This window comes from Pseudonaja textilis, chromosome 2 (genome assembly GCF_049901715.1).
Source record: "Pseudonaja textilis isolate UNSWEBS1 chromosome 2, rPseTex1.2, whole genome shotgun sequence".
Taxonomy (NCBI): Eukaryota; Metazoa; Chordata; class Lepidosauria; order Squamata; family Elapidae; genus Pseudonaja; species Pseudonaja textilis.
In genome coordinates, this window is record NC_141991.1 from 243,194,564 (window position 1) to 243,210,690 (window position 16,127).

Below are 16,127 nucleotides of genomic sequence, written 5' to 3' on the forward strand. Positions count from 1 at the left end.
TTTTTTGACCATGTTGACTTAAGGCTTAGGTTACAACTGAAAACTGAAACAGGTTTTACCTTCATGGAATTTGCAACTGTTTATTCTCTTTTAAAAGTACATACAGGGCAGTTGGTCCAAGATGAACCCTTTGTACAGAAGTGCTTTAATTCAGGGGTCACCAACCTTTTGGACCTCAGGGACCACCAAACTCATCCCACGGACTATTAATATGTATTTTGACTGATGGTGGCTCACTGACATTGATGGGAAAGTTGCTCCCATATTCCAGAGCTTCCATAGTCACAGGACTGGCCCTTTGGTCATCTTGGAGCAGCTGCTCCAGTCCATGGCAGGCCGGTGGAGCAGTTGCTGCTCCAGGATGACCAAAGGGCCAGTCCTGTGGCTACAGCAGCTCTGGAATATGGGACTGGCTTTCCCACCAACATCAGTAAGCCACCCCGACAGATTTCCCTCCTCCGCCATTCGTCTTACCTTCCAGTTCCAGCTCGCATGGCTTTACTCAAGGTAAGGTTTGCACTTAGCCGAAGGTTGGGTACCAGCGGGTGGGCAGGCCATGTGGGCGACACAGCCTTGTGTTCCTGTACAGCCTGGGTTAATTGCTTTGGGGGGGGTGCCTTGGGGGGGACATTTCTCTGCGGACCACCAAAATTTTCTCATGGACCACCAGTGTCCATTGGCGACCACTGCTTTAATGCTTTCTGTCTATAGTTCTCCAGATCTCAACCATTTCTTTGCATAGACAGTTTACTTATTTAAAAATCGAAGTTTCTACTCCTGAATGTACCCTTTCTTGTTCTGTGACCATTGTTGTAATATACAATATATTCACCTTTTACTTGATTATGGAATTTAAAAAGAAATTGAATGCTCTTACTTAGAGTAAATGAATGAGGAAGGGAACTTCCAACTCAAAGTATTCATATTTGAAGTTAACAGCATTTCATCTTTTCTCCTTTATCTTATTTCTGTTAATCAAGTGGGCATATCAAAATACATAATGAAAAAAATCACATAGAAAAGGGAATAAGTTGTCCTTTGTATGATCGTTGGACGTGAAGTGTATTATTTGTACAAATCTCATTAAACATGCTGGATTTTTTTTTTTTTAATCCCAGAAAATATGCATAGGACTGTTGGTTTTCTTGTAATAATGGTGCTGATATACATTCTCCTTTCCATTCAACATATTATAGAAATGCCTAGTGACACCTACTGGAGTATTCATATGGCTGAGAAGATAGGATATAATTTTTCTTTACCTAAAGATATTTTATAAGTCATTTTTTAAAACTGTCTTTATCATAATAGTGCTGTTGTTTCCCCAATGTTGCTAAACTCTAGGTTGATTCCTTCGTTCACTTAATTCAAGAAAAAACAGTTTTTTTTCATTGTGTTACACTTTCCTGGATGTGCAAATTAAATGATATGATAATTATATGATAATGACGTTTTTCTTTTGATAGACCTCTTAAACAGTACTGATTTAAAACTTAGTTGCTAGTTGTGCCCTCAGGACTATATTGAAGACAAGAGTTACAGCAGGACCATATAGCATTGACAAGTCTTAGGAGATATCATCTATTTACTTACCTTTCACTCTAATGCAACTTTGTCCAGTATTTTAAATCTTTAATGTGTAATGTTTTGTTTACTACATAAATGGAGAATAAAATATGGCCCACAGTCACAATAGATGACATATGTGGTGAAGGTACTGCAGAAATGTAGCTGGTTAGTGTGCTAAAAGGCCCAAATACGTACTCAGCTCGCAATAATTTGACAAGTGCTTAGAAAAGAAATGTAATCTGGTTTCATATAAGACTGTTTTTCTCTGTTCTACATGAAGTAGTTTGATATCTGATCAGAATTTAATAAGCATGAGAAAGAGAAAGGAACTCATTCCAGGAAGTCCAGTCAACAGGCCCTTTGCCAGAAAGTTTTTTTCAATCTCTTTTCTTTCCTCATTGTTTTTTTTTTTAACTATATTAATTTCTTTCAATGTGCCTTATGTTCAAGGGCATTTATTTTTCTGTAAATCAATTATTCATTACGAAAGGCAGCACTCAACCCATTTTAATCCATATTAAGAATGAGTATGGAGGAGGGGTGTATTTCCTTGTATTATAGTTGGGAAAAATATGTTTACATTGTACTTGCATGAATAAAACTTTATTTAGCTTCAAACAATTATTTTCATTGAGAATGCTAACACTCAACCTCTATTTTTCTATTTTAAAATTTGACATATTCTTAAAATTCAGCTTTAATTTATAATTTCATATATTTAGGTGAGACTTTTAAAGCTGGGGCAGGATAAAAAATAAAGACTAAAATGAAAGAAAAAAGGAACTAAAGAAAGAAAGAAAAAAGGGAAAGAAGAAAGGTCCCAAATAAGTTGCATTATATATAGCAAGCTCATAATCAACCTTATAAAGGAATTCAAGTTTTTATATCAAAACAACTTTTAAATATATTCTAACATTCATTCATACTGAGGGGTATGGGTGACACATTTACGATTACAGTTATTGTTGTGTCTTTGGCTGTGCTTTTAACCAATTCCTGAGCTTGTATTCTCTTAGTAGACATCTGTCTTTTGGCTAGAAAAATATTTAGTGTAAGTTGTGAAAGCTGAGCATATTCTACTCCTATACTCTCTGGTGAATCATAGCCTTAGAGCTCTTCCATAAATGCCCTGCTCATTGTCTTTTTCCTAGGTATTGCAGAAATCACTTTTGTGTTTGAGGGCATTGTGTAAAAGTCACACACTTCGTTGCAGATGGAGGTTTAGCAGAAGGGCCATGTAGAACCTAACCCAAAGTTTCACCTGATATATATTCTTTTAAAATATTTCTACCTTGCCTTCCTAATTCAGAGTGCTTCAAGTAACTTTCCAGAAATGAACTTCAATGTGGTAGTATATATATAAATTTTCAAACAGTTATTCCACTGTTAAAGCAGTGGAACACAATAACAATAATGAATAGAAAACATTGAACAATTCAATTGTTTGACTAAAGGTTGTCTCTCTCTCTCTCTCTCTCTCTCTTTCTCTCTCTCTCTCTCTCTCTCTGTCTCTGTGTGTGTGTGTGTTTGTGTGCAGAAACCAAACTCCAAGGCCTTTGTAGATGAAAATGAATTCTTAGAATTTAGCTTTTGAATTTCATAATTGATTATCCTTTTTTAAGTTGAGAAAGCTCAAATGTTAAATGGTGGCCTCATGATTTTTCAGCGTTCTTCAGCTAAAAGATGTTAGCGATGATTGAGCAATAGTAGAGGGGTTGTTGTTCTATTTACGAGTACCTCAGAATGAATAGATATATATTTATCTTCTTTCTCCCCAGTGGAGTACTTAGAGAAGCCCCCACAAGAGCACATAAATGCATGTTTTGTTGCCTCAGAAGAATGACTTAGCTGTTCCAATGAAAAACAAAGACTTAAATAAAGACCACATTAGAGGCACTTAAGTGAAAAGCTGGAAGGATAAGCTAGTAATGTTTTGCTACCGTCCCTTCCCCCGCCCTCCTTGGATGCATTGATTAAACATACACAAATTTATATATTCCAAAGATGCTTGGTTATTATATATCATCTAATATTTTGCAAAATATAAATACACTTCTTGAATGAAAAATAAAATGGGTGGGTTTTGCCATGCCACACTATGGTCTGCCTTTTAATAAAGTTTTGTAACTTTTATGTACTCTTTTTTAAAAAATGGAATATAGTGCTGTTTAATTTTTTGTTTATAGTCAGGGCTACTATATGCTGGTCTGTGTGACTGGTATCTTATTTTGAAGACCCTTTTTGGGGAGTATTATATTTATATTTTTCCTGATGACTTAAAATCCTAGAAGTGTCATGGATTACAAACCACTCCATCAGATCCACATGGCCTTATCCTGTGTATATATCATACTGTGCTTGATAAATACTGCATCTATCTAGTAAAGTAGTCCACAGAGTTTTCATAGCAAACATTTCATCTACAAAGCATCACAACGTAAAGAGTATTTTGGCATATTTGTGAACTGAAGGCTTGTGTAGCTAAAGTAGTAACTTGTGAACTACTTTACAAAGTGGCTAGAATACAATTAAATAATTGAAACTGTGGCTTGGAACCATTTTCTATGTATGTTTATTATGTGCATGCTTCTGTCTTTTTTTCCCAAAGAGTTTGTTTTTTTTAGACTTGCAACTAATTTTTTCCCCATAGTCATATCAAAAATTAAACTTGGCTGTTTAACAGACAGACGATACATGTCCACAGAAATCATTTAATTGATAAGATGCATATTCTAACATGTCTGATTCCTAAGATGTATTCCAGTGGGCTTTCCATACTAAAGTTCAATAAGTTTTATTATATAGAAACAATCAACGTTAATGAATAAATTTGCTTGAAACTGTTTGTTAGCACAGCATATTCTCAATTTCCCTATTTTGGTCCAAAAGCAACCATTATTACTGTCTTTTAAGAACTACAAAGAAGATGATTTTAATGCTTTTCCTATTTTGAGTTCTGGATGTGAAAAACTCCTTTCTGACTTCGTATAAAATTGGAAATAAAGGTTCAGTACATATAGTCTCGATTGTAAGTTACTACTAACAAATTTACGATTTGCTTTTCTAGGGAAAGACATTTAATATACGTATATTCCAAGGATGCAAAAGTTATATTTAAATTTTATTTTATTTACTTATTTTTTCCAATATATTTTCCAGCTCATAGGTCATATTTGACCAACTGCTTTCAGACAAAGACATGGTACTTTGTTGAACTATTTAGGAATCAAAAAGACTGCCTTAATTTAAAACAAGGAGTCTTTGTTTTAGTTGGTGACTGTCTTGTGAAATTTTTCAGTTCTCAGCGGGTTAACCAGGGAACAGGGGCAGAGTCATAATTGGCCTATTTAGAGTGTTTTGCATGTGAATAGTGTGTTAGTGAAGCATTACTAAGTCTGTTGTGAGTGACATGGTGATTAGAATTTAGATTAGGGAAAACACATTCTGTACTTTATCAAGTACAGTAATTAGTTCAGTCAGTAAAAGTTGATTACAAGTAACGATAAAGTTAGATTTTTGGTACTTAATTTTGAAATTTCTTTATTAAATGGGAAATTTCTTCATCATATAAATGGTAGTATCTGCACCTGTTTTATTGCATATCAGAAAAATTAAAAGAACAATGTGTTCAGTGCAGAGTATAATCAGGGGATTTATATATTATGGGTAAGTTGCAATGTAGTTATAGTAATAGAATTTTTAGAAAATGTCAGACTCGGGTTTTTCCTTGTTACTGTGCTCAGATTCCATTTCTTCTGGATTAGTAGTAACTATTACCCATTCATAAGTAAGTACTTTTTGTATTTCTGGATGCTAACATTCTTATTGTAACAGTATGATATTGAAGTAGCTTTTAAAATAACTTCTGTTCACTATTTTTTCCTCAATCTCTGTTCCTTGTTCCAAAAAATGTAGCCAAACAACAGTTAATTTCAATAAAATATATATATTATTATTCTGAGGGCTTCTTCAATGACCATATACTTGATTGGCACATTTTTATGGTAACTATAAGCCACTTTTAAAAATAGTTTTATTGGACACAAACGCGTTTTTTAGAATGATTATTTCTTCAGAATGAAATCGTTTGGCGGTTGCTCATTAGTATTAGACTAAAAAGTTGTATTGAAGAACACAATGTATTTTATTCATCCTAAATAATATAGAAAAATAAGGAATTCTGGATCTTTTGATAATAAAATTAAAAAGAGATACTCATCATTAAGCAGAAAAAAATAAATTCAATTAATAATTAAATATTTAAACATTTCCTTTCAGTAATAGTGAAATTGTTGTCTATTTTTTTAAAGAACCTTTTTGTAATATTTAAAACAGTCACGCTGAAATGCATTTTGACTGACTGCTTGCAACAATTTGCTTGTTACAGACCCTTACATATTATTGGCTGTTAATTTGAATCAGCATATAGAAAAGGAAATAGGGGAAAAGTTAGATATAACAATACTTATTTTTCAAAAATCTTTTAGCAAAGTCTCCTTGGAGGTGACATGGAAATGGGCAACCCAGGAACTCTTTCTCCTACCAAACCTGGTTCTCAGTACTATCAGTATTCTAGCAATAATCCACGAAGGAGGCCTCTGCACAGCACTTCTGTTGGTGAGTTACTTCCTTACATTTCTAATGTGCAACTTTTACTGAACTGTCTTAATACGACTTGATAAAGACACGCTAAGCTCAATGCTAAATCACAGACTGTGAAGGTCTGAGGCTGCAGAAATGCCTCTCACCATTCCCCTGTTATCTTCCTCTTTCAGAAGTACAAACAAAGAAAGTTCGAAAAGTTCCTCCAGGTTTACCATCGTCAGTAAGTACTCCCTGTCAATTTGCTATTGGTATTTCTATTGTGCCTTTAAGTAAACGAGGTGCCATTGGTCATGTTACTAATTTACAAATGATATCAATGATTGTCCTGAGCGTTTAATCATCGTATGGATAAATGAAATGACTACATAAATTATTCTCCTTTGACCAAAAATAAATTGGTGATGGGTGATGTTTTGGATAGTTCTATCAGTATCCAACTCCAGACAGAATATGCATTAGTTTCACAAGCTGGTTAAATTCTTTGTCAGCATTCTGATGATTTATGGATTTGCATGTTAAAAGAGATTTGTGCGAGGGATTTATGCATGGGTCTGAGCCCAGAATAGAAGGACATCTTCATTTTTCCAGTGAAGTTTCTGAATTAGAGCTGTTAACTATATTCTGTTCAAATAGCTCTCTTGCTGTGTGTGATTCCAGGTGTCAACCAGTAGGCTTCAGGTATTATCAAAAGAATTCTAGGATATAGTAATAAATTAAAGCATTATTAAACCTCCAATTGTCCTATTTTTCACTATTAACAAATGATATGTTTATGAAGAATTTGGGGCAATATCCTAATTAATTACTAGCATAAGTTTAAATTATTTTGCAGTAAAAACTATATATGGGTAGATAAAGAGAAAGTTTATAAATTAGGGGTAATTAATTCCTGCAGAAAATAATGGTCATGTGTGTGTTGTTCCTTGTTGCATATTATTATTCTATTTTTAAAAAATAAAAAGACTTCCTCTGAAATAAATCAGAGTATTCTATATTTTCAGTTACCTTGTTGATTAATTTGAAGTTTAATCTTAAAACAAATGTGTTTGGGACCATAGTGTTAAATCTAAACAGTAGAATACTGGGTTCTTTTATTATTCAAGTATGGTGATACCAATTTGAAATGGTGATGGCACCTATTTTACCTTAACATATAAGTTGTACTTAAAAGATAATTATAAAGTGATGGAGAGCCAGATATGAATAATATTTTATATTGCAAAACTATTTGTTTTGATTTGAGATTCTGCTCTTGTCTTGTTGAATAAAATGATACATAAAATAAAATATTATTATTTTGTGACTACTGATGTTTAGCCAGTTCCTATTATCTCATATTTATCTGATGCTTTCAGCAGTAAGTAGGCTAGTCTTCAATATCTTAGATGTTCTTACTAGTATTCCCTGAGTGCAGTGAACAGTTAAAGGAATGAAATCATTGTTTTAAATTCATACATGAGTTATGGTGTAGATTTTTTAACTTCCGCACATCTGTTGAAGGAGAAATACTCCAAAACTAAAAATGATTAACAGGAAAATTACTTAGCTTTCTTGACTGTCAGGGGAAAATTCAGGGCAAAGAAATATTTTGTGTGTGTGTGTGTGTGTGTGTGTGTGTGTGTGTGTATGTGTGTAATTGTTGGGGTTTTTATGAATATTTGAATAGGAGTTGAACAGCATTTGAAGTAAGAAGAAAATGTAATATACTTGATACTTTGATTTCTAATCATTTTTAAGACAACCGCAGATGAAATATAGTTTGCAGCTGTTCATATTTTGCAAGAAGCTAGTAAAAATAACATTGATGTTGTTAAAATTGCTATAGAGTACATCGTCAACATGTTGTAGTATCATAAAATTGTTTTTTATTAAAAAAATCAATATAAATAACATTCAAATGTATAAAAGGTAATGTTATATTCTTTTAAGGTTTGAAAAATTATTTTTATAAATGTTTTCACAGCATATTTTTTTAGAGTTTTGTTTTGAAAATATTTTTGCTTTGGAATCTGATTGTTTGCAGACAATACTGTTAGAACTTTAAGAATGCTACATGGTGCCTAGTTTTACATGAAAAGAAAATATGAGATGGATAGACATATAAGTTGTCAATTTGATTAAAGTGTTCAAATATTTTGGGAGAATGCTATTTAAACTAGTTGCTAGAACTTTGCTATTGATAAACTCTTCTGGGGTATTTCACATGTAATTATTTGCTAGTACTACTTAAAAAACAAATAAGAGCATTTGATTCACTGTAAAAAGATGTTGATTATAGATTTGTTTATCTAATATCTAGTATCTAATATCTATATATCTATATCTACCTATATATATTCCTCAGATGAATACATACATACATGCATACATACATTCACATTCATCTGAGGAAAAAAAGAAAATATTTTTCCACTGATGATAGATAGATAGATAGATTGATTGATTGATTTACTGCATTATAGATATATTGCAATAAATTGTATGTTGTCTAAAAAAGGAAATCCCTAAGGAATTCTCGTAGTTTCTTTTATGAACTGTCTTTGACAATTATTCCCCTTTATAAACAATAGCAAATTAATGTTGTATGTATCAGTAAATGGCTGTGGTTTTGAAAAGAATAATATACCCTGTTGTATGGCACAATGCATTTAAATAATGCATTTTGTCACATTGTAGTATATGATGTCATTATGTTGCATAAACAATGCACAATGTAAATTGACAATGTAATTGTACTTTCTTGGTAGATTGGAAATGAACTGAGGATTTTTTTCCTTTAAATTAAAACGAAAATCAATCTTTTCATTGTAAAGCAAATTGTAATTGGTGATTCATACAACATATCGATAAAGGACCGTGAAAATCTGTAGATTTTCAATTCATTTGTTTGATAGTAGAAATACACATATCTATGTTTGTTTGTTGCTGCAAGGTATTTTTTCTTCTTCCTCATTTAGCTCCTGAGCGTATTTCAAATGGTTTCTTTCATTTGGCTAAGAGTACAAGAAGAACTGTGATGGCATAGGCCAATGATCCATCTAATATTTATAATTTAACATCAGTCAATCAATCAATAAATTAGTCCAGCATCCTTTAACATCTAGCAGCCAATCAAATGAATTTGGGAACCTTTCTTTGATTCAAGAGGGTAATATATAGTGATATGTTTCCTCCATGTGTTTGTTTAGCCCCTTCTAAATAAATGACCATCACCAAATCTTACCAAGTTTAATCGCTCAGCTTGGTGTTGCATAAAGATCCCTAGTCATCCTTGCATTTAATTTAATATAAATGAAATTAGAATCCTGACATTGGGAAAGCGGAAGAAAACTTATGTACATTTTCTCCATCATAAATCATTTTATATCATCTCTGTTGTTTTTCAGATTTGGTGATCACTATAAATATTGTTAAAAATTGTACGAATTGTACATAAAGCCATTACTGCATTGCCAGTTTTATTTCCAATCCTGTTTTTCGTTATTCCCAATTGTAGAGTTTGCCGCCTCCCGCTCCTTTATCACTGGCTGCTGTCCAGAGAGGTTACATTTTCACTGAATTATCCACCTTTTCAGATGCGTTTCTGGATCATTTAATGCCAGTCCTGATTTCATTAATGAATGCATGAAATTTAGTTGTTTGTGCCAATGAGCAGGAATTTATGTTTGCTTACATTGAGCGACATTTGCTATTTTAAAGACCATATGCAACATTTGGAAGGATCACTTTAAAGCTGTTTGCCATTTCCTTTTGATTTTACCACCCTGAATAATTTGATGGTGTCAGCTACTTTGACCTGTCTTAACCACTTGAGGTCATCCATAAACAAGCTAAGGTTCTTCAGTTCTAGCACAGATCCCTAAGGACCCTTGTCATATCTCTCTCATATAAAAAAATATCCATTTAATTTCCTTCACTGTCTTTTGATTAACAACTGTAAAAGCTTTTTTAAGAGTTGAAATACAAACAATCTAAAGCTGATTTCTTGAAGCACCAATCATGTATTGGTGGGAAATGGAGAAGCACTGATAACCACAGAGTAGTGTCTAACTTACGCTACATACAGTATTCTTAGATCCACAGTAATTTCGTCAACATCCATAACCGTTTCCTTGATGCATTATCCAATAGTGTGTCATTTGAAATAAGCTGTAGACATTTTCCAGAAGTCATTACTTCTCTGGCTATTTAAACATGCAGAAATATAACCAAAATAGCATAGGTCTCTATATCTCAAGCAGATCCAGATTTATCTATAAAATGTTGAAAGGTTTAAGGCAGGGGTGTCAATTTCATTGAAGCCACATAAGGGCTGTGGTTGACCTCGGGGGCTGGGGAGGCATGGCCAACTGGGTGAATGTGGCCAGCTTGACGCCACTCCCCAAACTGCTGGCATGTTTCCCCTTCGCATTGGGTAGACTGGGCCCAAGTCACACTGGCCTGATCTTTCCTCTTCACCTGGGGTAGACCAGGATACGCCACAGGCCAGATCTGACCACATCACAGGCAGGATCTGGCATGCGGGCCTTGAGTTTGATACCCCTGGTTTAAGGTTTGATTAGTCTTTGGATGGGAGAGTTTCAGAGCAATTGGGTAAACTGGGAAGTTGAAAACAAACATACCAGGAAAAGACAAAATATTTTCAAGAAAAATAGCAGGAGTCACCAAGTAGGAAGTAGAAATCTTTAGCCAAACTTGGCTAATTTTATTAAACTAAGCAAAAATCATACTACATTAAAAACGGAATAGTATGACTATCAGGCAGTATTGTGACAATTTGACTAGATTTGGAATGATGACAGTGAGAAACCAGTTTTATGTTGTTACCAGAAAACCTCTACACAGATGCTCTCCTGTAATCATTAGGATTTGAATCCAACTTGAAATAGAGCTTACCTTTTAAACATTTCTCAAGCTGACCAATGGCTTGGGAAGAGGTTGCTTCACTGTCTCAGTCAGACTGTCAACTCATAAAACATTTTGTATACACGTTTTATAGTTGACAACAGAAAGAAGGAGGAGATGTTTCAAAGAGCGGGCAACAGTGTGAAATCGAAAGTACATTCCGTTCATCTTTTCTTCACAGACTGATTAGATGGCTGAAGCTTCTGCCTCGAAAAATATCTAATTGGAGAGCATGATTGATGACTCTTGGCTATGGATGTTTTGCATTGGATGATACACCCAGAGGGGTGGGGGGGGGAAAGCAGGATCAAGGGTGACAGTGAAGTATGTATCTCAGAGTTGGCTACGCCCAGGTTAGTGCTGGACATAGAATGTTACCTTCAAATAAATCCTCTTTAGTTTTGGGAGTGTGGCTCGAAGCTCATGATTTAATTGGAGTAGCTGCCGGAACCCTGACACGGACTTTTAAAATCTAGTTTTCACAAACGTTGACATGCAGCTTTTGGGTCATCCCTCAACTAGCCTACCCAATGGTGAAGGATGATATGAATATTACCCTAAATTGCTCTAGCCAATAAAACCAAGAATATTTTGAGAATTGAGAGAATTGAGATTTTCTTTCAAGACTTGTTCTTAAATTATAATATTTAAATGAAATTGTAAACTGACTGTCTTGAAAACTAACCAAACTTAGATATAACCTTCATACTTTAATAACCATTGATTCTATGAATTTATGTTTGAATTATACTCATTTTCTTGTTAACTATCCATAGGAAAGGACTTGCATACTGATAGATACTAACAAATTTATGTATCAGACATATATGAATTGCCACTAGCCATATAGCTAACAAAATATTTACTATTATTGCCTATAATCCGGAAAAATAGCAGGAATGGGTTACCAATTCAGAGATGGAAAAATTCACTTTTCATAAAGCAAAACATTAAAAAGGTAGATGAACACTATTATAAATATTTTAACACAACGTGCACTTTGATGTTACATTGATTGCAAGAATTTACAATAATTTGTATATAATCTGCTGTAGTTTGTTGTAATTGTAGTTATTTGTGTTATTTACAGCACAAGTTTTACCCTTAACCATAGATAAGTGTAAGGAATTATAATCTGCATATAACTTGACAATTCAATGCAACAGATTAAATCTTAATTTATGATATTATGATATTATGATATCAGATTAGCTCAGTTTACTACGATTCGTTATTTTAATAGTTGCAAACATCTTGTTTCACTTCTCCAAAATTTGGGATGAATTTTGTACCATCAGAACCATTTAATGTTTTATTTATTTACCAAATCCTAATTATCTGTACAATTACACATACTTCCTAATTAATGGAATGTGAACAACAGTATGTGACTGTGCCACATAATCTCTAAAATAGAAAGTCTTAACTTCTGGAATAATGTGAGCATGCTAGACTAAAATTATGCTTGGTACCACTTGTGGAATACTGGCTAAAATATGTCAAACCAGAGTGGTACTACCCTTACTTTTAAGCAGGGAATATTGTGTGTAAATTGGTAGTACTTTCATGTTGCATTCCCAAAAATGATGATAATGGAAGAATTGGACATGAGTTTGTGGGAAATTGTGTAACACCTGACTAAAGATGAGGCAAAGTAAAAACATTCAATTACGTGGCTTGAATGAGTGTGAGAACAAGACAACAGAATACAGAAAAAAAGTGATTGGGAAATTCTGCTTCCAACTCCAATCTATTCATGTGGGAAAGGAATGAATATATAAAAATGTGCTTTATTATTTATGGGTCTTGGTAACAAAAGATTGAGAAATAGAACAGTGATTAATGTTCTAAATTTGGGACATACTAGTTGCTTAGAATAGGTCTTGGGAAATACAGACATTGAAGAAAGAAAGAAGTGAAATAAATGAGTGGAGCTAGCATGATTGCAGGAAGATAAAGTATATGCAGTACATATTTTGTGCGATAAAACTATTAGAACATACATGTAATCTTTGATTGGTTGCTGAACAAATGGTCATTTAGCAAAGTTATAGTGGTACTAAACAAATGGTAGTCATGAATACTCCTCAGAATTTTAGCTTTGTTGGCAATTCCACAATCACATGATCAAATTCAGGTACTTAGCCCTCACCTGCCTATCTCCCCCTCATTTGGCTACACCTGCTATTTTCCCCTTCATCGCACCTGATGTCTCCAAGTGACCTTCACTTCTTCCTTATGTTGATGAGTCATGCCTGACCTGGCCTTTCATGAGGCATGTAGTGGTAGCAACTGGTCTTCTTCCTGAGATTACGGATACCGTTCTTGAGCCTAGCATAGCTTCAATGTCTTGGAGGCCTCTTGAAGCCCTTTCATAGCCAGCAGCTGCCTTCTAAAAGGCCAAGCCAGGCACACCTTGTCAGCAGTAGGGGGAAGAAAATGGCAAAAGTCAGCTTAGGACAGTAGGCATGGTAAAACACAGAATGGCTAAAAAGGCAGAGTTGTGGGGAGAAAAGTACATGGAGGAAAGTTGAAGTGGGTATGAATGCAACAATGCAGGAGAAATGTGCATTGCCGAATGATGCCACAGTCTTGGCCTGTAATGGTATGTAGGAAAGACTTTGGGAGACAGAGCCAAGTGATACTGCCTACGGAATGGTCAGACACAAGGCAACTTAATTTGCAGAAAAAAATGTGGCAAATATCTCAGAAGGGACCCTCCCAAGCATCTCAGTTTGTAAAGGCAATGGTGGGAAACTTGTACTTTTAGACTTGCAAGATTCTATTGACGTAACTTTACAATAAAGTAGAACTAGCTCATCTGGTCACTTTTTCTGTATGGTTTACTTAGTAAGACTGACATGATCTAATGACTACAGCTGGGACTACTCCATCTTCCATTGCTGAACTTAAAAACCTCTTTTCTTAGTGACAAAAATGTTGGTCCCAGTTAGGATTAAGTAAGGACAAATCTGTCTTAAATCCAAACCCGATTAATGGAAATGGATGTAAAGAACTCTGCTAAGAACAGCAGAAGAAGAGTTGTGTTCCAGAATGCCACAGGATTGTAAGACGTTATTCTAATTGGTTGTCTGGGAAAAAAGTATGTTTGCTGGAAGAAAGAGGTGAATGAGTTTGTGGGTGAGGAAGAATGTATGCTGCAGAAAAGAGCAAAGAAGAACAATTATGAGAAACCACAAAGTGATTTTGAATTTGTTTTGGAGGTTAAAAAAGAAGTCTAAACAAAGAGGAAAGAAACTGAAATGAGAGAATGCTGCAACTAGTGGTCTAGAAATTTGTATAGGGATGATGGTGATATGTTGAAAAGTGGAACTGAAGCAAATGCCATAATTGTTAGCAATGAATGTGGAAAGAAGGTTGACAAATGGTAGACAGCAGCTGTAGATGATGTAAATGGAAAAATATTAAAATGTGGTTTATGGTTTAGCTGTGATGGGCTATGCAGATTTTTTTTAATGCATATGTGTGAGGAAGGGTATCTTTGCTTCAACATTAGCAGAATATCTTCATTATTCTCCTATACAGAGAGCTAAACAAAGACAACAAAAATGGAGGCAAAAACTGCATTGAGTTTGGTGTGTTAAGTATCCCTTGGAAGGTGTTGGGCAGAATTACGCTTGAAAGGTTACAGGAGATAATGATGAGTAAAATGTAAGAAGTTCAGTGTGGCTATGTCAAGAAGGGGTGAATGTAAAATTAGTTTATTGTGTGTTTGTTGGTGTGCAGAAGGCAAAATAGACTTGAATTATTTTTGCATAGGTGTTGTGCACAAATGATGAAGAGCTACAGCTATAGAGGAATTTATGTTCTTTGATAGAATGTTTAGTAAAATAGGTGAATACTTGGGAAATATTTATATGTGCAGATCTTTATAAAAAGATGTCAGGAATCAATGTTTGTTGAAAGAAGCAAAAGCATCTCTGCATAGAACTGTGCATCTGCCCACTTTATTAAATGGAAGTGAGAATTGGGGTGCATCTATGGAACAATAAAAGTATGTTGAATGGCATACTTAAGATGCATGAAAAAAAAACCAGAAAAGATGGAGCCAAGAATGAGTGGGTGCCGAATGAATGTGGATGGATTCCAAAACTGAATTACAATATAAAAAAATGTTGAGATGATTTTGGCAAAAATAAGGAGGAACTAGAAGATAAATACAGGAAGGAATAGTAAATAAGTCAAGAAGAAGACAATCAAGAACATTGTTCCATGTAGTTGATAGAAAGGCAAGAAGTTTAAATAACAAAAGAAAACTAGTTTGGTGATAAGAAGAAAAGTATGGAGTGTTATAGTGAATAGCTCCAACTAAATGCTGTATTTCCATCTCTTTTTCTTATATATTTAGTATCTCTGGCTCATACTTTCTTACTTTTAACTGCACTTAATGTAAAGTAAACGGCACACATAACTGCAAACAGATATGTACACAGGTCTATCTTAAATCTAAATAAAATTTGTTCTACTTTTATTATTTCCTTGTGCCTGGGTTTGCCTACTTTAATTTAGAAAGTTTTTTATTTAAAGATAGGGAACTTGTGGTCCTCCATTCAAAGTTGGATTTACATGGACAATATTCAAATGTACAATAGATGAATACCTTTGTCATGCTAACCTATTCATTTTCTCCTGTGTAGATTTAGGAGAGAGCGTTCTTCACATTTGCAACAGTAGGAAGTAATATGTCACTTACAGGTAGTTCTTGCTGAAGAACAATAATTGCAATTTATGATTTTCTGCTGGCTTCCCCATTGGCTTTGCTTGTCAGAAGCGGGCCGTGAAGGTCACAAATGTTGATCATTTGTGACGCTGCAATGTCATAACTGTGAGCCAATTTCCAAGTGGCCAAACCTGACACTGCAGCAATTGTTTCCATGAAAACCCATTCGAAGCTCCCCTCGATTATTGCCATCATAACTTCAGACACGAAATGAGTGCTTGTTTAACAAGAGCTACCTATGTATTCTGCATATATAGGTTGTAACGAGACTGCAAAGGTACTCCTATTTTGTGATTGCCTAGTAAAT

At 34.3% G+C, this 16,127-nt stretch overlaps 1 protein-coding gene across 28 annotated transcripts in view; it reads left to right on the plus strand.

Annotated features, from left to right (window-relative positions):
- The window catches only part of TCF4 (transcription factor 4), a 419,947-nt gene that overhangs the window by 250,774 nt on the left and 153,046 nt on the right, over positions 1 to 16,127 (plus strand). For 20 of the 28 annotated variants that reach the window (XM_087927469.1, XM_087927464.1, XM_087927475.1 and 17 more), the window contains 2 exons: positions 6,057 to 6,186; positions 6,345 to 6,394. The exons of 6 other annotated variants lie outside the window; for them this stretch is intronic. In XM_087927469.1, the coding sequence (XP_087783595.1) occupies positions 6,057 to 6,186; positions 6,345 to 6,394 (180 nt within the window). Of the gene's footprint in view, positions 1 to 5,057; positions 5,236 to 5,267; positions 5,357 to 6,056; positions 6,187 to 6,344; positions 6,395 to 16,127 lie in introns of those variants that run through there. 2 more of the 28 variants (XM_087927480.1, XM_087927479.1) reach the window with 2 other exon arrangements.